General features: G+C 41.2%; 1 protein-coding gene across 11 annotated transcripts in view; it reads left to right on the top strand.

The window, feature by feature from the left end:
• Window positions 1–23,151, top strand: part of TNRC6A (trinucleotide repeat containing adaptor 6A) — a 164,346-nt gene that overhangs the window by 82,220 nt on the left and 58,975 nt on the right. For 10 of the 11 annotated variants that reach the window (XR_005785551.1, XM_040458740.1, XM_040458737.1 and 7 more), the window contains 2 exons: window positions 5,233–5,320; window positions 13,157–13,178. The exons of the other annotated variant lie outside the window; for it this stretch is intronic. Coding sequence is in view for 9 of the 10 variants with exons in the window: in XM_040458740.1 (XP_040314674.1) it covers window positions 5,233–5,320; window positions 13,157–13,178 (110 nt within the window). In the remaining variant the exon portion in view is untranslated. The remainder of the gene's footprint in view (window positions 1–5,232; window positions 5,321–13,156; window positions 13,179–23,151) is intronic. 11 annotated transcript variants of the gene reach the window in all.

The raw sequence follows: 23,151 nt of genomic DNA, 5'->3' as shown, positions 1-23,151 counted from the left end.
ATTTCCTTAGATACTTGGTCCAGTTGTGAGGTTACTCTGATGTTCCTAGTTCAGGAGGATATTTCCTCGTGACTTTCTCTAAATTCCTATAAAGTTGTTCAAGCACATATAAACAGCTTGAAAAAAGTATGGGATAACATTGTTCACATTTTTGCAACTTGCTTTATATATTTATATGTCTACACACACACACACACACACGCGCACACACACACACACACACACACACACACACACAAAGTAACATTCCTAGGGCGGTTGGCATGCTCACTTGGTGGAGTGTGCAACGCTTGATTTGGGATTGTGGTTTTGAGCCCCACAGTGGGTGTAGGGATTACTTAAAATAATAATTACATCTTACAAAATAAAATTTAAAAAGGACCATTCCTTCAAGTCAATAAACAAACAGAGCAACTCCTTTTCAATACAACGTGCTATGCTAACCGGGAGGGTAGCCATTTCTTTGTTGATAGACATTCAGTTTCCGTTGTGAACCTCTCAGTGAACTTTGATATGCATATGGCCTTGCATACTGGGTTTATTATCATCAGATACATTCTACTGAATGGGTTGGCTGTCTGGAATGTATATAACTTCAGTTGTTAAAACACCACAGTACTTTCCAGTAGTTTTCCACCAGCAATAGAAGAGAGAACCTTTTAACTCTCTCTTGCCAGAACCAGATATTACTCTTGAACATTTTTGCCAATAAAATTAGTAAAAGAAAAAAAGATACAACGTTATAGTTTTCATCTTTTTTTATTGTTTATTTTATTTTTGAGAGAGAGAGTGTGTACAAACGTGGGGAGGGGCAGAGAGAGAGGGAGACACAATCCAAAACAGGCTCCAGGCTCTGAGGTGTCAGCACAGAGTCCGACGTGGGGCTCGAACTCAAGAACCATGAGATCATGGCCTGAGCTGAATTCTTACACTAGCAAATGCAGGCTTGGTTCACTACTAGAAATTCATCAATACAATTAATTGTACCTGCCAGCCGAAGACAAAAATCAAATCATTAAATTCTGCCCCTGAAACCAATATTATACTGTATGTTAACTAAGTAGGATTTAAAGAAAAATCTGAAAAAAATAAAAAAGACAAAAATCATGTAAGTGTTTCAATAGATACAGGAAAGAAACCTAACAAAATCTAGCATGCACACATGACCAAATCTCTTGGCAAACCAGAAACCTAGAACAGCCTTTTACTTTGTGAAGATCAAAATGTACTCATTTAATATTAATGCTTGAAAAAATTGTTAATATTTAATTTTTTAACGCTTACCATTCACACATGGCTCAGAAATTAAAATACTATGGAAAGGTTTGTAGTGAGATCCTTCCTCCCATCCCCCGTCAGCCCAGGTCCTCCCTCCTCCTCCCCACAGCCACTGTTTGTTTCTTAGGTGTTCTTTCAGAATCATTTCGTACACATACAGGGGAATGAGAGCACGTTTCCTCTCTCTTGCTTTTTACACGGATGATAGTGTCCTGCGTATTCTGTTGTGCTCCTGGCATTTTCCGTCATGAGTTTTTTCTAAAGGACAGACGTTTTTGCTAATTTCCGGTAGCCTTCTAGCTACCTTCCTACTTCTCTCAGCTATTGATCTCCTCTGATGTGGGACCTTACAGCCGTTCACTAGTTGTATCTAGTTTTTTCTCCCACATCACCCTCCCACAAACATTCACGAAACAAATGCCGTCGTTGCTCTGTTAAAGATCACCAGTGCCCAGTCCCCTCTTGTTCAGACCAGTGGCTGTGCAGTCTTTGTCTTTGATTTTTTTGCCGTTCTTGCTCCTGATGACATAGCCATGGAAGTGTTCTTGTAAAACGTGGAAGGAAATGAGGAAAGGATTGTGGAGGCACACAGTCTGGGGAAAAGATACGCTGTAAGTAAGAAGGTCTATCACGGAACCTGTCTAAAGCCAGAGGATTTCTTCTCTGTGGCTCCTGAAAGGCACTAGCACTTTCCTTCGGGAGGTTTCTTGCTGGAGAGGAAAGAGCAGGACTTTGAGAGCCTTGATTTGAATCTTGACTCTACCCTGCACTAGCTGTATGACCTTGGACCATTCATTTCTTTCTGAGCTTCAGTCTCTTCATTTATAAAAGGCTACATCTTTATCATTTTCTAACAAATGGTAACTATAAATGGGAAGATATGCGTAAAGTGCCCAGCAGAGTCATGGACACTTTAGTCACTCCGAGGTCTGTTCTCATTCCTAGATCCAGAGCTTGCAGAGTTGGCTGTCCTGCTACTAGCCTGCAAGGAATGAATGATTACTGATTGGAATGTTTTCTTTGTGGGGCATGTGTCAAGTGTGATGGACCACGTAGATCAATCAGATCCATCACCCCTTCCTCCTTTTGATCTGTAAAATGATAGATGTCTTAAATAAATCTCTGCTCGCATTTAAATCCTGAAAGCCAAAGTGTTTGGGCACAGGTAGGATATTTCTATATTTTTTCACGTGGCTTTCTGAAGGAGGAGGTGTGGGTCAAGTGTGGTCAGTTGGCTGTGGTGACCGTGCTGAAGAACAGAACTCTCCCCTGTGCTTAGAGTAGCAGCTGATGCCGTAATATCTCCCAAGAGCTAACTGCTGCATCTTGTAAGTACGAATGCCACCATTTGGGGCCAGAAAACACCTGCTAACCTCATCAAAAAGCCTTCAAAATGAAATTTGAGAAGAGGGACAAAATTCCAGATAAATAGCAAAGGAGCATGCCATGGAGTAGAATAATACTGACCTAGGACAAGGGTGGAAAGCATCTGCTCTGTAATACTTACAGGAGGACACGGAGAGCAGACGCTGGGGGTTCCTGATGTTTCTGCACAAGAAGTGTCCGTAGACTCTTGACAAAAGTAAATGCAGTCGTGGTGCCACTGAGAATTGGGGAGAGGAACTTCTAACTAGGCATTTGAGTGCTTGCTAGAGGCACCGTGTTAAGTAAGCGCTCCTCATTAAATCCTTACAAAATGTTATGAAGTAGATGTCTGCAGAAACTAATCTCCAATTTTAATGAAGACACTGAGGCTGAAGAATGTTCAGTAGTTAGAGGTAATAATCTGGTCTTAATGGGTAACATGACGGTGATGTAGCTTAATTTGTTTGCTGAGTTTACTTTCTCCTGTGCTGTGGCTGTCTCGATCCCCGACTTCCCCAGGGTTACAGAGAGCTTGCGCACTCTGCTTGCCTCCCAGACACGGAAGAGGCGAAAGAGTGAGTCATGGTTGTAGTTGGCATGACCCTGTGGTGCTACTCCATCAACCACACGACAGTTCTACTTGGAACAAAACGACAACAGATTATAGCAACCGTTACACTCTTCTTCCAGCTTCTAACTGATTTTATCGGTCATGTACGCAACTTCACTAAATTACCATCTGTCATACGTAATGTCCTCATTTTGTTTTTCACTGTCTACCTGCAGCTCCTCTCAGTTTCTTCCATCCACAAAGCCAGCTTAAGTTTTGTGTGATCTCACTGCACTACACTTGCAGCCCTCTTCCAGTTTCTTAGGTATTTGCTTGTCTTTCTCATCTTATCTTCTGCATCCCCACTGTCATATGCATTTCACCCCCTATCAATTATTTGCAGTTCCCCATGTCCAGCTCATGTTCCTTGAACCTTGTCTTGTCTGCCTGATATTTATAATGTCCCCTCTGGGAAGCTTCCTCAGGGCAGAGTTAGGTACTTTCTCTTTGTGTGATTTTCTTCAAGTATCTGATTTTTGGTCGCCTGTTGATATTATGGATGAAGGTTTAGGTTCTAGAATCTAGGGGGATTAATATGGGTTAACTAGAGTGAGTGTCCTCTAACTTTTCCTCCAACTTTCCTCATTACCCAGAGGCTCCCACCTCGAACGGAAGGACGGATACTGAGTCTATCTGAAAAGGGTGTTGATTGCCAGGATTTACTGGTGTGATGGAGAGTAGTTTCCAATAAAGAAGACTTTGATCTGGGGTCCCAAACCCCTTGCAGGAGTCCTCCCTGCCTCCTGCCAAGGTTTTGTTTCTTTGGTTTTAGATTCAAGTGCAGCTGCTGCCCGTGGCCATGTAGTCATGGGGATGGAAAGTGGAAAAGGAGTGGAATGGTTATGGCTTTTCTATTCCTTAGGCATTCTTTTTTTCCTCTGTGCCTATTCCTGCTCTCCTAGCTCTGTTGGAGCCTCTCTAGAGCTCCACCAAGGTTTGGCACATTCATCCATTCATGACGTTTCTTGTGTTTTTTCCTGGTTGTAGCTTTCTCTGCTCTTGTTTATGTATCAGCTCTGGATAGATTTATTACTTTTTCTTCCTATCATTTCAGTAAGGCGGAGTGGAAAGAAAGAGGCAGACCCATTTCCCCAAGCTGTCTATCGTTTTGAAATTCTGAACCAGGGGTTCTGTTGACAACTTTGAGCATTTGGTTTTCTTATTTTTATTTTTATTTATTTTTTTAATGTTTATTCATTTTTGAGAGAGAGAGACAGAGCATGAGCGGGGAGGGGCAGAGAGAGAGGGACACAGAATCTGAAGCAGGCTCCAGGCTCTGAGTGTCCACACAGAGCCCGATTTCAGGCTCAAACTCGTGAACTGTGAGAACCTGAGCCAAAGTCGGACGCTTAACTGAGCCACCCAGACGCCCCAGACAACTTTAAGCGTTTGTGATTTTAAGAACTGAAACAAACTTACATAGTGAGTACATGATTGATTCCCGTGTGTTTTATTGATAGAATTATTTGGAATGTTTATGGGATATGAAATTATTGTAAGCTGAAATACATGATCTTTTTATGAATAACTTGTGTTTAAAAAATAGTTAATGCAGCTTTTTAGAGCAAGGAAAGCCAAAAATACCCCAGATACCTGGGCAGAGAGGGTTGTGGGGAGGTCCCAGGCATTGCTGTTGGCTACTGATTGATAATTGGGGCCGGAAGCGAGGTTAACTCTGGCTCACATGATGTTTACATTCTAGAATTGGAAGGAGTATCTTGTTTCCCAGAGTAGAATTTGCTAATTTTAGGTTGTCTTCCTTGACATGACACGAAGACAAAAGCTCTGCTACCTGAGGAAGAGTACTAAATAGTAGCTGTGGGGTTAGATTAGGTTGCAAGTTGTGTTTTATTTCATGAATGTAAAAGAATAATTTGCCATGTCTTTACTTCTAATAAGAGTGAAAATGAATCTGTATGCAACCTTATTTGTATTTCTTAATACATTTTGGGAAAGTTAATTGCAACTGTGTGGTTCAGGGATTTAGTGCAAGAAGAAGAACAGTTGATGGAAGAAAAGAAAAAGAAAAAAGACGACAAGAAAAAGAAGGAAGCTGCTCAAAAGAAGGTAGTATATATATGTATAAACTATATTAAGTGGTCTAAACAGATTTAAAAAGAAAAGTTACTCTTATTGGATTTTTTAAGGCATTTGAATGTTTTAACTTCAGTTGAGATTCATTTTAACATTCAGTGTTTTGAATATGCATATATAGTAACTTGCCAAGTGTGTACAATTTAATGCATGGTTCTTTAACCTTGCCGATAGTGTTTTCAAAGGTAAGTGCTTTATACAGGTTTTTGTCTTTCAATTAACTCTTCCTAGGTTTTCATAATATATTTACACCTTACTATACGTGAGAAGAGCATGGAATTTGTAGCTGCATAGAGGGCTGCATTGAAATCTGTCTCTCCCACACAGCATACCGAACGGTGTGTCCTTAAACTTCATTTAGCCTCTCTGGGCCTTAGTTTCCTTGTGTTTTGTAAAATGAGAATTTAATTAAACAAAATAACATAATACATATAATGCACACAATTGGGAATAAAGTGTCATTTTCCTTTTCACTTTTTATTTAGTACCTGGGCTGATTTCAAGAATTTGCTATTTACATTAAGATACTCTAAAATTAGCCTAGGACATAATTTACTGTAGATAATCTCTAGCCAGTACATTGTCAGAAACTGTAACTAAAGCAATACGAATTGCAGAAAACTAAAAGATTGTGTCCATGATTATAAAGATTTTTACAAATTAATACTGAATCCTGATGACAGCTGGGCACTCCTCTCCTCCTGTCTCAAGTTTTCAAGGACCTTAAAAATGTTCCAAAAGACCCAGTGAAATTACTGTTCCACCTGTCTATTCTAATGAAAATTATGACTTTAATTTGTAATCTCTACCTCTTTTGTGCCAGGCACCGTGTTACGGCTGCACACTTATCTCTGCATTATTTGTTAGGGAAAAACAGCACACACATCTGCGGTAGGTAGGGAGCTGTTGAAGCACACAGAACTGCTTCAGTCAGCCTGGAATGGGGCCGGGGAATGGGGACAATTTCTTAGAATAGAAATTAGCCCAGTGAACAAGGAGTAGAGTAGAAAGGGATTCCAAGCAGAGTCAACTCCGAGGTAAGCGTCCACAGCCTTACAGAAGTACAGGTTTTGATTGGCTGGGGTGAGACGCCAAGGGCAGAAACGTCCAAGGATAAGACTGCAGAGGGTGGTGGTAGCTGCCGACTCTTCTCTGGGTTTTGGCCATTAGGTGTTGGGGAAAACAGCGAAGGCATTTTAGCAGGGTGATGCGTTTGAGAATGTTTACTTAGCGGACTTGGACTTTGGTTGGAAGAGGTGGAAACTAGAGGCTAGGGTGCTGGTGGAGGGACTGAAGGGGATATGAAGGAAGAATAACTTCGGTTGACTGTTAAGTTCTAGACTGAGTGATGGAGTGCATCGTGGGAGCACTTAATCAGGTCAGGGAAATAGAAAGGGGGAATGAGAATTTCCTTCTGGAGTGATGAGCTTACAGCGTGACCAGTGAGTGCTGGAGGGGGTGGGAGGTAGAGTACAGACCACTGGAGAACTGAGAGTGAAGAGGTGAGAGGCGACTCTAGGCATTTGGGCTTTTGGTTGCTCTCAGGAGTGACTGGGAGGGATGCATCCATAAGGGTCACAGGGTTTGAAACAGGTTTCTAATACAGAGTTTTGGCATTGATGATGCCTTAGGCTTCTGTCAGAGGCCTGTTGATATAGGTTGGTCTTTACCGTGCGATCAGTCTTTAGCTCAGGATTTATTGCAGAGAAGTTGTATCCTCTGCAAGTCTGAGGTTGGGAGAAGGCTTATGAGACTCTTCTTGTTCCACGGTGTGAAGGCCATTTACTTAACGAAGAAAACTAAGAAACATCAGAGTCTTGTTGAAGAAGATGCTTAGGTGTACATTAGGTAGGATCAGTAGTTTGGCAGGTGTCTGCGTGTTGCGTTAGACCTGTTGATCCCTGCTGCTGAGGAATTCAGAAGTAGCTGGTAAGTCGGTATGTCTGTGAAATGGCTGGAGAAGAAGCCTAAGGTATGATGGAACGAAGCATGTTTATTTAGGATTTACCTTGTTCACTGAGGAAGTTCTGAGATAGGGAGGGGGGGTCACTGGAATGATTTCTTTAAAAGTTATGCTTTGGGGCGCCTGGGTGGCGTAGTCGGTTAGGCGTCCGACTTCGGCCAGGTCACGATCTCACGGTCCGTGAGTTCGAGCCCCGCGTCAGGCTCTGAGCTGATGGCTCGGAGCCTGGAGCCTGTTTCCGATTCTGTGTCTCCCTCTCTCTCTGCCCCTCCCCCGTTCATGCTCTGTCTCTCTCTGTCCCAAAAATAAATAAACGTTGAAAAAAAAAAATTTAAAAGTTATGCTTTTAAAATGTGCAATGTAAGTAAAAAAAAAAAAATTTAAGTTGTGACAAATACAAATAATGGCTCTAATTGCTGAAGTTCATCTTTAGGTTCTTTCATAACTAGATCTCTAAATCACCAAGTCAGTGTCTTTAATACATGAATAATGACCTTTGTGCCATTTGGCTTCTCATCAGATCTGAAGTGACAGCTTTTCATATTCTTTTCCACTCCATCCCTGCCTCACCCATTCCAGTCTCTCCCCCTAACCATGTCCCACTGGAATCATCACAGAGGCTTAGCGATAATGGTGGGGGAGCATTGGTAGGGTACCCTGTGTGTCCTGTAGACACAGTAATACTAATCACTTAACACATTTAAAGAAAGTTTAATACCTCTAATAAATGTTAAGTGTAGTAGGGTAGACTGCCATTGTAAATAAGACTGTTCTTCCAGTTCCAGCCTATAACTGAATTCAAATGACACACATCGGTGAAGCGAGGACAGCTGGTATTGCTATAGGCTGTTACCAAATAGCTATTAAAAAACAAAACAGAGAAGAATCCCAAGTTGGCACATGTACAGTCCATATGAAAGAATGTGAGTCACAAGACTTTTCAGACAGGTTTCCTCAAGCTTGCTTTTTGTCTGTAGAAGGAGCCAGCAGGTGTATGCAGGTAGGTGGCAGACAGCTACATAAGCCAGGTAGGCAGGCCCATTTAGATAAATGTTGGAACATAAACTCACCACAGTAAAAACCATCTGCCTGTTTTATGTAATCTATGCAAATGTTAAAAAAAAAAAACCTATATATTTTTATTTCTGAAAAAGTCTTCAGATACTATCTGTTCTGATCCATTCATTACAGATAGAAGGAGCCCAAGCATTAAAGTGAGTTAAGTGGCCAACCATGGTTTTGTCAGGATAACAGAACTAGGAATAGGATGGGAAGCTGCTTAATCCGCCAGCTGGCACTTTTCCAGAACTAGGTGCCATGGTGTTATCTTTCATCTTTTTAATTTAATTTTTATTTTTTAAAAATATTTTTGAGAGAGAGAGCGAACCAGCAGGGGAGACAGAATCGGGGGTGGGGGGCGGGGGGAGAGAGAGAGAAAGAGAAAGAATTCCAAGCAGGCTCCACTGAGTGTGGAGCCTGACACAGGGCTCCATCCCACCACCCTGGGATCATGACCTGAACTAAGTGAAGAGTTGGACCCCCAACCGTGCCACCCATGTGCCCCTATCCTTTTTACTTTTTAAAGATTTTATTTTCAAGTAATCTTTACACCCCATGTGGGGCTTGAACTCTGAGATCCAGAGTCACAGGCTCTTCCGACTGAGCCAGCCAGGCATCTGTATCCTTCATACTTCTTGCTTCCCCCCCCCCCCCGCCCCCAACCTAAAGGTGAACTTTAAAGCTGCAAATAATATATTGTGATAATCTCTGTAAGGCATTTAACACGCCTGTATGCCATGCATACAGAAATAGTCCCTAATAGTCACTATAGTATTTTTAAGGAATTCTGACCACAGGTTATTTTCTATTTTTGAAATTTTTTTTAATTTTACTTAATTAAAATTTTTTTTAATGTTTATTCATTTTTGAGAGAGACAGAGCATGAGCAGAGGAAGGGCAGAGAGAGAGGGAGACACACAATCCGAAGCAGGCACTGCACTATCAGTGCGGAGTCTGATGCAAGGCTTGAACCTGCAAACTGAGATCTGTCTTGAGCTGAAACCAAGAGTTGGATACTTAGCCGACTGAGCCACCCAGGTGCCCTGATTATTTTCTATTTTAAATTTAAAAAAACAAAAAACAAGAAAAAAACCATTGACCTAACTCATTATATAAATTATTCGACACCAACATGGCTCATCGTAATATTTTTACTATGGTAGTTTTTAAAATTTTATCTTCTTCAATATAAATTTAAGTATTTAACTTCCTCTTAAAGAAATGTTACACAAAGATTACATGCTTCTTATTATATTTCAGCCTCAGTACATCTCTCACAATGAAGATCCATGTCTGGATGTCTTTATTTTTAATTTTGTTTTTTGAAAATATTTCTATTTCATATCTAAGAATCATGGCTGTTTACTTATCTTTTAATTCTAAGGCTTAGGAAATAATTTGATATTCCACGGGAATGTAGTTTCTGTGCTTAAACGGGGCAGTAGGCAGGCTCAGAATGGAGTCACTCAATTAAAAGGCGGGGGGGTGGGGGCAACCGTGGTAGCAGTAGGTTGGATTTATCTCCAGGTTTTGTTTTTAGAAGAAATTTCTAGAAGGAATCTTGAGAGAAATGTAGGGAGGAGGGAAAAGGAGGTTGAGAAATAGGTTAATTATAGAGGGATAATTTGGTATAACCTTTAAGCATGTAATTGTAGTTCCTAGAAAGCACTTAAGAATTGAGGGGCCGGAGGGAAGCAACAGTACAAATTGGGACCTTTTACTGCTGAGATTGTTTTAAAGCCTGTTGAACACAGACCGTTGAGTATTTTTGTTACTGTGTTAAGAGCTGTGAGGATTTTTCTAGGCTTTGTGGATTTAAATGTACTCAGTTTGAATTTAAGCAGGACTTACATCGTAGAAAACTTCCAATTTTCATTCCCCTTTTTTGGAGATTTAAGTATTAATCGCCATGTCTCCTGAAGACCATTTTGTTCTGAGACTAGGGATCATGTTCAGCAGTGTAAGTAACATTTTCTCAGCAGCCTGGGCAGTAACATAAGCAGGCCTGGAGTGCTGCAGTCATCCAGGGCGGTCAGGTGTTCTCTTCCAGTCCTGCCTGTTTCACCTTGCTGGTCTCCAGTCTTTTTTTTTTTTTTTTTTTTTAAACACTTTGGGGGTGCCTGGGTGGCTCAGTCAGTTGAGCACCTGACTGTGGCTCAGGTCACGATCTCACGGTTCGTGGGTTCGAGCCCTGCGTCGGGCTCTGTGCTGACAGCTCAGAGCCTGGAGCCTACTTCAGATTCTGTGTCTCCCCCTCTCTCTGCCTCTTCCTTGCTCACAGTTTGTCTTGCTCTCTCTCTCAAAAATAAATAAAAAAATTAAAAAAATTTTTTTAAAAAGCCACTTTGTATGCATCTAGCCTTGAAGGCTAGACTGAGTGCTGCTTGCTAAGAAATCCTAGAAAAGTTTTCTGAGCCCTAATTATCTCATTTAAAATAGGTGATTTCAAGCATCAGTTCTTTATTCCTAAGGTTCCTTTTTGTTTTTTTAAGATTTTATTTTATGTTTATGTTTATTTCTGAGAGAGAGAGAACAGGGGAGGAGGGGCAGAGACAGGAAGAGAGAATCCGAAGCAGGCTCCACACTGTCAGATCAGCGCCCGATGTGGGGCTCTAACTCACCAATTGTGAGATGGTGACCTGAGCTGAAGTTGGACGCTTAACCATCTGAGCCACCCAGGCGCCCCTAGGGGTTAAGTAATCCCTACATCCAACGTGGGGCTCAGACTCATAACCCCGAGACGAAGAGTCACATGTTCCAATGACTGAGCCAGCCAGGTGCCCCCCTAACGGTAGTTCCTAATACCTGGCACTGTATTAGATACTGTAGATGATTAAGAGAAAATAAACAGGGACTTGGGAACCTGGAGTGTTTGAGTTGGGCCTTTTCCCAGCATGAAAGGATTGAGCCACTGCCACCGGCAGTGCCACGGGCAGTGCCACCGGCAGGTGTGGCTGGTGACGGGCGGGCGGCAACAGCAGCAGCTGCTAATACCTACTGAAAGCTTCCTGCCTGCGAGGCACTGTCCTTAGCTCTTTTTTCCCCTCTGAGCTCTTCATGAGTTAGGTCCTTTTAGTCTCACAACAGCTCTGGGGTAGGTGTTTTTGTTCTGCCCTTATAGATGAGGAAACTGAGCTTTACGGAAGCTAATTAATTTTGATCCAGGTCACGTAGTGTTAAGTGGTGGAACCAGGATTGAGAGTCTGGCTTCAGACACTGAGCTCTTAGCCACTCAAGTCTGCTGAATGAGGTTGGCTGTTCTGAAGCAACTTGGAGTCGTTTTTCCGGAGGAGTTGGAGAGCACACATCCTTTATGTTAAGGCCTACAAGAGCAACGCTGGCTGTCCATCTTGGGATTTAGTAATGTGGTCGTGGCTTCTGTAACTTAGTTTCCTTTGGAAGTAAACTGTGGAAGAGACCAGGAGAGTTTTTTAAGTTTAGGATGTAAAATAATTTTTGTGCTATAATGTTTTGGTTTCAGAAAATTAGGTATCTTATTGTTTGACACGGTACGGTACTTGTCATAAACTATTCATATACCAAGTTCTCTCTAATAAGACTGTTTTTCTACCATCAAATTTTAAAACAATGTCTCCAGAAATAAAGGGTTCAAGCTAGTTGACTGGTCTTTTGCCATTGTCCTTCCATCGGTTTTTTGTTTTTTGTTTTTTGTTTTTTTAATTTTTGATCCATGTAGAGTAAAAGATGGGCCTCCATTATTTGCCACAGCATTAGTGCTCTAAAGCTTGGTAAAGTAGCTCACTGGCCACACTGACTCTGCCTCTCCAGGGGAAGATTGTTCAGTGTGGCTTCAGGAGTAGGGTAATTGCCATATAGTCCTTTACCACCTAGTTCTATAATGATCTAATTCAAAAAATGATATTTTTAATGACAGTACTTTCATATGACTAAGCAAAATTATCATGCCCCATGGCACTTAAGGAAAGCCTTGTCTTTATTTTGGAAGAATTCCTGGTTCTTCAGCTACAAATTATTTGGTCTTTCCTCACCTCCCTGCCTCTCCTCGTGTCTTTTATTTTTAGGACTCCCATGCAATTGGTCTTAATAAAAAAGTTGATTTTCGCTTGTGGCCTCTGTCTGTAATCACTTCTTTCTTTTGGGGGCCCTTGAAGCTGGAGTCACAAGCCCTTACTCCTCATGAGGAGACCTCAGGGTGTGCGATGGGGCAGGCATGGAAAGGCGGGCTTTGTGGCAGTTCAGCTTCTGAACACAGTGATCTTACTGAATCGTCGGGTGTGTCAGAAGCGACAGATCTGTTTGATATATTTTCTCCCACTAAGAAATACTTAAAAGTTAACCATGTTTAACCTAACTTCAGCTTTTCTTCCAGAAAACTTAATCCATCTTTTATCATTTGAAAGAAGAATTTTTGAAGCCATTTAAACATACGCAAAATTCAGTAGATCCACGAAATGTTAAAGGTGACAAGTTACATAAAAATCATTTAAAAACTAAATAATGAGAACAATGCAGTCCCCTTTTTTTTATTTACTATCATACAATGATGTCTTCTCTGCTATGTATCTAAAAGAAACATTTCAAAATTTTTTATTACTAAACATTGTGTCAGAGACAATGGGGCACATCTGTGGGAAAAGCATGCTTTCTTTGCATATCTTTTCCTATGCAGTTCATCTGAGTGACAAATTCCTTAATAAAAGTGTATATGTCTTATGTAATAGTAATATATGAACATTTTATCATAACAATCCATTTCTTTCAGTTTCATATTTACATTGTTTTTTGTTTGTTTGTTTTTATTTTAGGCCACTGAACAAAAAATCAAAGGTACGTTGTTTAAAGCTATTTTTATCCTTTTTTTTTTTTCATAAAGGTTGTTGATATGCATTTTTATTAACCCCCAGGATGGGAGAGTGAAGAGCATGAAAGAAGAGAGGGGTGGGGACAGACTTCTTCAGTGACGTCCTTTGGGGTTAATGGTTACTGTGGTGTAGATTGCCACTTTTAAAATATACCGCCTCAAGACCTACCTTACAACTGTCTCCTAGGTTGAATACCACTTCCTAACATACTCCCTTGATTTGAGTCTTTGAGCACATGTACCTTCCCTTCAGTTTTCCATTTAAAAGTCTTCTTATCTGGGGTTACCTCTGAGACTCTCGCCTCGTCTCTTGCTTTATTCCTTGGTCTCTGTATACAGTTGTCCCCAACTCCTTCCTAGAGGCAGACAATGATGCCCGCTATTTAATTAGTAAGAATAGTGGATTGCTAACCTCATGGTTATTTTGCTGGGTTGAACAGCTCCCGGTACATGTCAAGCAAAAGCCTTCGGGGTGGTAAGGAGGCAGGATCCTAATTCCTCTCAGATCCTGAATCAGGAATTTTTTGCCCTCCCGGGAGTTGACTGCCTGGTAATGAAAGGTGTAGGGCTCTCAGATGCTGATTAGGTTCGAAGATTCTGAGTTTTTACTTTTAGCTGTATCAGAAGTATGTCCTGTACATTTGGTTGAGATACGCAGCCAGTACCTCCTGTTTTTATTTGAGGTCAGCGTTCGTTAAGGTAATGTTTATTAGGAGCAAGTGTGTAAGAGTGAATAAGAGCAGTCTTAGCTTACATTTTACTGGAGAAAGTGGCAGTAGAAGGACACACGTATACATACGATAGTATGAGGTGATTTGCTTCAAGTAAAAATGTTGATGTTGTCCTGGATGCAGAGGAGTGACAGTTAGCTTCTTTAGCACAGGACAGGAAGGCGGGGGGGGGGGGGGGCATGCAGGTAAGGAAAATCTCCTTGGGGTGATGGATCTTAAAAGATGAAACAGCCAAACCCAAGAAAGAAGGAAATGACAGAGGGGATCAGCATGATTGAAGGTACAGAGACAAGAAATAATGTGACGATACTGGCAGTGGATATCCCTAGAGCACCAAATACCCAGCAGTAAGTAGGTAGAGGGTAGAAGGGTTTTTCTGAAGGGATAGGCAGGAGTTAGGTCAATGGAGGCCTTACATGCTCTGTGGACCCAGGAGCCTGGACGTGCGTTTTATAGACAGAAGCCATGGAAGAGTTTAAGCAGAAGAGTGACATGGTTTGTTTTTTGTTCTTTTTTGAAAGCTGTCAGTCATTGTGCATGGAAAGTCTTGGCTGGAAGATGGAGCTAAGAGAAGCAAGGCGCTTTGGGCAGAGGAAGCAGGTGGACAAGAAGAGGGAGTATTCAGAGAATAAGTGTGGGAGTGTTGGGGGAAGTGACAGAATATAGACCTGGAGGTAGGGGGAAATCGTAGGGCTTCCTGCTGGTTAGAGAGTGGAGAGCCAGCCCTGGCAACGTGTGGAATGGTTGAATCACTGTATTATGTACACCGAAAGCTAACATAACACTGTGTTAACGGTACTGGAATTAAAGTAAATAAAAATAAGTAAGCTACTGATTTGAGTCTTAGAAAAGAGAGAGTGGAGAGCCAGCAAAGATCACGGTCATAAGCTATGCTTCAGGAATGTTTCTTTGTCAGTGGTGTCTAGTGTCCCCGATAGAAACAGTACCAGGGAGGGAAGAGGAGAAGCAGACAGGGTAAAGACCAGTTGAACTGAGGTCTTGGCAGCAGGGGTAGAAGATGGATGAAAGATGTGTGAGGTATAGAATTTGTAGGATTGCAGCTGGTGAGATCAGAGGGGGAATTGAGGGTGACATTGTGGCTTTGAACCTGGATATGTGAGAAAGTTACAGGGGTGTGGAATGATACAGGGGGGTGAGCATTTCCAAATTAATGTAGTAGGAACATGACCAAATTCATCTTCTTCACGCTCTGCTTTCCTCACACCCCTTCCCTCTGTAGGGATGTTACGTTGTCCCTTTGCCCTGCTTCAAGGCCAGACTTCTCTGCTTGGCTTTCAAGGCCCTCTTTGATCTGACCTCCCATGATCTAACCAGGCTGTTTGCCCCTCACTCCTTTATACTTGGCAGAGCATTCTTCTCTCTTTCATGTTCATCCCTGTTTCTGTTTCTTTTTGATCCAACTCCTCGGCCAAGGAGGCCCTTTCAATGTTTCCAGACTCTCAGAGTTCATCGTCCGCCGGATCGCTCCAGTGGCCATTGGTCCTCCCTTCCCGATTTCTTAGGCTATTATGATGTATCTTACGTTTGGGGCACATGGTTATAGTCCATTTTAGATTTTTGCCTGGCCCATGGGTGTACATCTATACTTAAAATATGAATATATTTGAATCTTTTAGATTTTAGACTTTGCACAATTCTGAGAATGTTAGGCTATGAAACTCTTCAAGGTGCATTATGTTGTTTTGCCAGCGTTTCACTCGTTTTACCCTTCTTCTGATGGCATCTCCCTTCATAATTGGTCACGATTATTCTCATTTATGAAAATGTATTGTTTATATTTGTGCTGTGTATAATATCTGTGAGGTGTTTGTGATTTGGGATTCGTGGTGTTTAGAGATTACAAACTGAAGGCTTGTGGGACAGGTTTGGCACACACAGTTGTTATTGTTTATTAAACTTTTGATTTTGGAATAATTGATGCTATATAGAAAAGTTGAAAAGGTAGTAGAGTTCCCATATGCACCCCACCCAGTTTTTCCATATTTCACATCTTGTATTTCTGTGACACCTTTGTCAAAACTAAGAAACTGATGTGGGTATTAATGGAACTCTAGACTTTATTGAGATTTCACTGTTTCTTCCATTAACTTCTTTCTCTTCTAAGATCCTGTGCAAGATACACAAATGCATTTAGTTGTCCTGTCTCCTCAGTCTCCTCTGGTCTCCACACAGTATTTTTTTTTTTTTTTAATTTTTTTTCAACGTTTTTATTTATTTTTGGGACAGAGAGAGACAGAGCATGAATGGGGGAGGGGCAGAGAGAGAGGGAGACACAGAATCGGAAACAGGCTCCAGGATCCGAGCCATCAGCCCAGAGCCTGACGCAGGGCTCGAACTCACGGACCGCGAGATCGTGACCTGGTTGAAGTCGGACGCTTAACCGACTGCGCCACCCAGGCGCCCCTCCACACAGTATTTTTATTATCCTTTAAAATTTTGATTGCCAACCTTTAAAAATCAGGAGAATCTACATAATCCAGAATATACTGTCAGCAGCATTTTTTGTCTTTCCATATTAGTCTGTATCAGGCCCAGGTTGAGTTATTTGTGGCTATCACATACTTGACAGAAATGTGACAGAGGGCTGTGGGGCAGAAAGCTGTGACCAAGGAACTGAATTTTAAATTTGATTAGGTCGCATAGCTCTAGAGCCTTCTTGATTGTCAAGAATCAAGATCTTAGTGTTCAGACTGAGCGTTACCAGTTTGGCTGTAGCACCCTCTAGAGAGTTCTGACTTGAACGAGCTGTTCTTTCTAAGGCTACTGCCATTTCTGGTTAAATAACATTCAGGTTGCTTTCACCCTGTGGTAAGACCGTTTATGTAAAAGTTGGGTTTTTGTAAAGTATCATAAATTAAATTCTTGACAGCTTTGTTACATGAAGACAAGTAGGTGTTTATTTCTGGGTGCAGTGGATTCATAACTCATCGGATAAAAATGTGAGCCAACATAATGCGAGACATAATGAAATTCTTGAAAGTTTTATTCTCACCTTGTGACTTGAACTTTTTTGAAAAACTGTAAGGAGCATGAATATTTGAATGTTTGAATATTTGAAATGTCTTTTAAAAATATGTATGAGTTTCTCCTTCAAACAACAAGGGAGTCAAATGTTGAAAAATTTAGGGTGAGGTATGCGAATAGATGGATAAGTTTTAAGAATGCCCTGTGGCCTACATAATGTAAAGGCAGGGAAGGAGTTAATATTCCCCTGCTTCACAACACCCTTGGGAACTTGAGTAAGAAAAGTAATTTTTTAAAAGCAGCTTTTCAGCTCTGACACTGGCTTGTTTTGAAAACATGCTGATTATATATTCCTTGTAAAAGAATAAACACTTAATTTTTGACAGCTAACCTCTCCTCCTCCCTCCCTCCTCCTCCCTTTCCCTCCCCTCTCCTCCTCCTCCTCCTCCTCCTCCTCCTTCTCCTCCTTCTTCTTTTCTCTCTCTCTCACCAGTGCTTTCTTCAGGTGATTTTTATAAGCAAGTTATATTCCAGAGAGTAACAAACCTCAGAGCTCTGAAAAGGAGATGAAGGGAGGCTGGGATGGAAGCAGTAATGGAAAATAGTAGATAATGATTTTTTTGTTTGCTGGTGTTCACATAGGGAAGCATAGTTTATTGCTGCTGGTCTCTTTCTGGATTAACTAAAAACTCTTAATGAAAATTGGATCAACATTTAAAACACATTTTTGTTCCTTGCCACATTTGGAAGCCTTTGTTCTTGCTCAGTCTCCCCCCCCCCCCGCCCCTTCTTACTCAATTCTAGCCTTAGAGGATTTTTTTTTTTTAATCAAACACAATTTCATTGCTTAACTTCATTGCTCCTAGAGAATGATCAAAATATTCAAGACCTATTAAACTGACTACATGTCAAGTCATGTTGGAGACACCATAATAGCTAAGTTGGAGCACCTACTGTGTGTCAGGCACTGCTTTATATTTACTTCATTTAACCAAGGGAAATATTCTGAATATTTAATCACTAATAATGAGTGGTCACCAGTGATTCAGAACACATACTGGAGCAGTGTCCTAAAAGCTTCATGTGCTAAGAGTAATCTTTAGCTATTGAATTGGGGGAGATGTGTGGGACCCAGGGGAGGGGCCAGGGTAGCAGGCTGGGAACTCTGAGTCTTTGTGAAGTAGGATGTTGAAAATCTAATATGGGAGTAGGGCTTTATCAGTGTGTGTGCACAATGTTAAGTCTGCATTTACTCCCTTCAGCAGCCCTATGAAAGGAGATAGTATTGTCACCGCTTAGAAGTGAAATTGAGGCCAAGAAAAGTAACTTGCCTATTGGTTATGCAGCTGTTGAGTGTCTGAGCCAGGATTTGAGGACTGACTCTACTGGGCTCTACTGCTGCTTTTTCTTTGAAAACAGCCCTGTATTTACATGGGAGACAAAACAGGAAGGCTACGCTATTGCCCATGCTTTAGTAATATTCAGTGAATAAACCAAATAAATGCATGTTTTAATGTTTATTTTTTTTTTATTTTTTATTTTTGAGGAGGGGAGAGAGAACAAGTGAGGGAGGGGCAGAGAGAGAGGGAGACATGGAATCTGAAGCAGGCTCCAGGCTCCAGGCTCCAAGCCGTCAGCACAGAGCCTGGTGCGGGGCTCGAACTCATGAACCGGGACATTGTGACCTGAACCCAAGTCAGATGCTTAACCAGCTGAGCCACCCAGGTGCCCCTTAAGTTTATTTATTTATTTTTGAGAGACAGAGAGAGAGAGCGAGCGTGAGCGCGATTAGGGGAGAGGCAGAGAGAGAGGGAGAGAGAGAATCCCAAGCAGGCTCCAGGCTCCGAGCCGTCAGCACAGACCCCAGTGCAGGGCTCAAACCCACCAACTGTGAGATCATGACCTGAGCTGAAGTTGGATGCTTAACCGACTGAGCCACACGGGCACCCCTAAAGCATGTTTTGAAAATATTCCAGAGAGATCTTTTAACAGGTTTTTATGGTATTTCCCTGAGCACAGAGAAATAAATAGAAACTTGTTATCACCAGCATAATTTCATGAATCGGGAAGGATCTGACAATTGCAGTGTATAAAGTGGTTGGCTTTTCAAGAATCACTAGAGAAAGCTCTGAAATTGTTTACTTCATCTCTGTTGATGAGAAAGAATGGGAGTTTTGAGGACCAAGTAAGAAGCCAATTTTCTAAAAGCTTTCACCGTGTGTCAGACTTCCACACAGTGAAAATGAATGAGTCCCTTTTTGGTACAAAACCTGACTTCTAATTAAGCTTGGAATGCCTTGCTCCAGCTCCTTAATTAAGGAGGATGTAAAGAGACTCTGACCAAAAAACCGCAGAGCCTCCATGTCACGCACTCTTCAGAAGGATGGAGAAGTATATTCTGAAGAGTCCCTTCTTTTTCGTATGCTCTTTGGTGAAGCTGACACAGTTTAGCTTTGGGAATATGATGGAAGTGACTCAATTTCAGCCCAAGGAAGAAAAGTGTGTAATTTGTTCCCTCCCCATTAATAAATAAAGCACTTCTTTGCTTTTTCTTTTAATCGTCACTGCCAGTGTCAGCTATGTTTCACAACCTTTGGGAAACAGAGATAAATGCAAAATAATTGTGTGGTAACCCATTTTCCCAAAGTTAGGATCCATAAAGTGTCATTGTTTTGTTGTTGTTGTTGTTCATTTAACGTTCATGAGGTATTCATTGTGTCTGATCCCGTCTCGTGTACTGTTGTCAGCGTTGTTCATGACAAAACCAACTCCAAGTCCTTGTCCCCCACTGTGTTCCCATTCTCATCTTTGTGTTAGTGCAGATATAGGTAAATGTATTTATTTTTAGGTAAATGTATTTACCTGTGGTCTCAGCTTATTCCTTCATAAGGTCTCAAGTCTTTCCGTCACAGTCCTGTGATATTGAAATTCAGGAACTTGGTGGCTTGGCCAAGAATTCCTGTGCTGCATAGATTTTCAGAGGAGAAGCTGAGACCCAAAAAGATGTGACTCAAAGTGTGTTGCCTGACCTGATCACATAGTGGCTCACATGGAAATGGTATTGGTGGGGCTGTTAAGGTAAACAGCAGTGGCCAACCCCCAGCTGAGGCTGACAGTCCCAGAGACTCTGGTTGTGCAGCCGCTGAGGTGCTCCTCCCCTCAGCACACCTGTGATTCTTTGTCACACAGGTTGGGAAGTTCTGTTAGAATTGGGGCTTTCATGCAGTGTCCCCCCCCACACACACACACACACATAGTATTATGTAGAAACACGACTTCTATGTTATAGGCAGGTATTAAGTCATAGAGACAGACCAGGTTCTGATCCCAGATGTGCCATCTTGGTAACTTTTTGAAGGCAGATATGTGCTGACCTCTTTGAAGGAGAAGCAGGTTTCCTGGTGGTGAAGAATTTACTAATGGCAAAGGTGTTTCTTCTCATGGGAGGTGTCTTTGAGCTTTGTAAGTAACTCTTTTTGTAGCTCTGCACTAACTGGAAGGGGAAAATTGTGCTTCCCAGGGAAATAGTAAAATTACTCTGTTTAGGTATATCAAACCCACCATTTTTCCTTTCCTCCTGTTGAGAAAGAGAAATGATTTATATACGTTTATACATGTAAATCTACATTTATGTGATCAATGAGGTAATGACACTTAAGGACCCCTTTTTGCTTGTAAGGTAAGGAACATTTTATTTCTAGCCAGCGTAGGTATGTTTGCTTATAAATGCCAGTAAATTATTAAAATAAGTAGAAATGAAAGATTTTGTAACTTTAGAGATCTGTGATGAGGCTGGGGCAGGACAAAGACAGGAAATAGGAGAGAAGCAGAGATCCGTGCAGTCAGCAGGCAAACTGTTGTTGGAAAGTAGATTCAGTGGCCAATGATCCCATAGTTGTTGGGGAGCTTGTGGGAGTATCCTGAGGTTGTGTCCTACCCTGAGATTCTGCCTTGGCAACAGTTAGGTCTTCAGTTTCAAAGGAAACAAACCCGGAGTCCTCTGGTTTAAATTTTTGAGAAGTCAGGAGAGATTAGCAAGAATAGCTTTATCAGCTATGACCAGGTAAGAGAAAGCTCCAGACTAGCAAATAACACAGCATAGGTCGTAATTTCCACTTTTATGTTCTTCATTTAGTTCTAATAAGAGTAGTAGCTGTGTTTCAGAATGCGTACTGAGTGCGAGCGGGCTCAGTGTTGTAGTCTTAGTGAAAACGCACTTAATAAAATCGTGCATAAAGACAGCATTTGGCCTGAAGCAGAAAGTATTGAATCTTCTACTGAAGATGATAATCTTGGAATTCTAGCGTAAACACAGCATAGTGTTAAAAGTCCAGGCTTCTGAGTCAGATAGCATTCGATTTGAATATCGCCTTTGTATTCTTATTTCTGTGACCTTGGGCACGTTTCTCAACCCCTAAGCCTCAGTTTGACTTGGATAAAAGGAGATAATCCAGGCTACTTGATATTGTGGAAATGAAATAATATAGAACATAAATCACTGGGCCAGAGGTTAGTAAATGCTAAATATATAGACACCTTATGATAGAAATTTTTGATTTGCAGCTTTTAGAGTGGCTAAGCCCTAATCAGTGATTTCTGTATTTTCAGAGAGTTTGATTTTACTCTTATAAGTAAGAGGAAACTTACTTTATACTAGGAGAAACATTGGTTTGGGGGTCCAGTTTGGTTTCACATTTCAGCTCTGCCATTTAGTAGATGTTGGATCATGGGCAGCCTTCTTCTAAGCCTTAGTTGCCTCATCTGTAAAAATGGAAATACTATTTCAAGTTTATAGAATCCTGAAGATAGATACCAGCTATATTGTCTGGCATCCAGCTGATACTTGGTAAGTTTTAATTACCACCACTGTGGTTGTGCAGTGTCCTGGCAGTCTCAGTCTCCAGAAACCACATACAGTGTCCAGGTCAGTTCAGGGCTTTCCCTCACCCAGACGATGATTTGCTTTTTCCTCTCGCTAAAGTAGGGCCCAACCCAGCTTGGGTGAATCACAGGGCAGCGTCTCTGCCATAGTGCAAGGAGTATGTCTTGCAGCATGAAAATGGGGCATAGCATCTTTATAAATTTGGCAGGCCAAAATTGGTATTTTATTGCTTTGATTTACATTTGTTTACTGGTAAAATGGAATATCATGTTTAATCACTTGTACTTTTTTCATCTTATGAATTACCCATTCTTGTTTGTAACCCATTCACCCCTTGGGCCTAGAGCTTTTGTTATCAGCTTGCACGAGCTGTTTGTGTAATACGCTTATTAGCATTCTGTCTGATATATTTGATGGAAATATTTCCAACATTACAGACTATGTCATATGTTTGAAGTTGTTCTGAGGATGAGATACCAGACAAAAATATCTAAATTTTGCCCAATACTAGATCCCATAAGGGGGTATATGTATGCAGAGGATGTAAAAATATATAGTCAGAAGAAGAAAAGCAAAATTAAATAACTTTATACTCTTAGCTTGAACTCTGGCCCTAAATTCTAGTGGCTCTGTTGAATATTTCCCTATGTTAGCTTTAGGGGCCTTAAAGCGAAACAGGACCTCTTTTCCCTCCCTCTGTTAGGGAAAATTGGGGTAGGCAGTGGGAGGGGGGAGAGGATGGATCCCTCTAACGTACTGCAAAGGACAAGTACTTTCCCGTTTGCCTTTTAGTTCGGCATAAACACACACACACCCCTGAAAAAATAAGTTGCACTGCATAACTTCATTGGGTTAGACTTAACAATCTTTTACTTTTTGATTACTTGACTTTTATAAAGCCTGCTGTTTATCCAGATTTAGAAAAAAATTTGCTTCTTTTCTAAAAGCTTTCAAAAATGCCAGCACTTTATGACATTATTAACTGATTTACCTGAACTTTATTTTTTTCTAATTAAGACAAATCAACTAACCATCCTGTATTTCCTAAATAATTTGTTATCTTCAGTAATTTATGACAATTTCTTTATTGCATAAATTTGGTGACACCACCACCCCCCCCCCGCCCCTTAATTTTTTTTAAGTTTCAGTGTGTTTGGGACTTTTGTTCCTGCTACTAACTCTTAGTTGAATTGTTAGGTATTTTCTTTTTTTTTGAGTCACAAATGGAACTCAGAAGCTCTCCAGATACTCCTACAGTATCTATCATAACAGTTTTCCAAATTTATTCAGACATGAGAACCACATGTGACATTTGTTTTAAGAAATATAGATTCTGATTTA

Source organism: Herpailurus yagouaroundi, unplaced genomic scaffold (genome assembly GCF_014898765.1).
Source record: "Herpailurus yagouaroundi ecotype Mexico unplaced genomic scaffold, PumYag 222, whole genome shotgun sequence".
Taxonomy (NCBI): Eukaryota; Metazoa; Chordata; class Mammalia; order Carnivora; family Felidae; genus Herpailurus; species Herpailurus yagouaroundi.
This window is presented reverse-complemented; position numbering and strand designations above follow the sequence as displayed.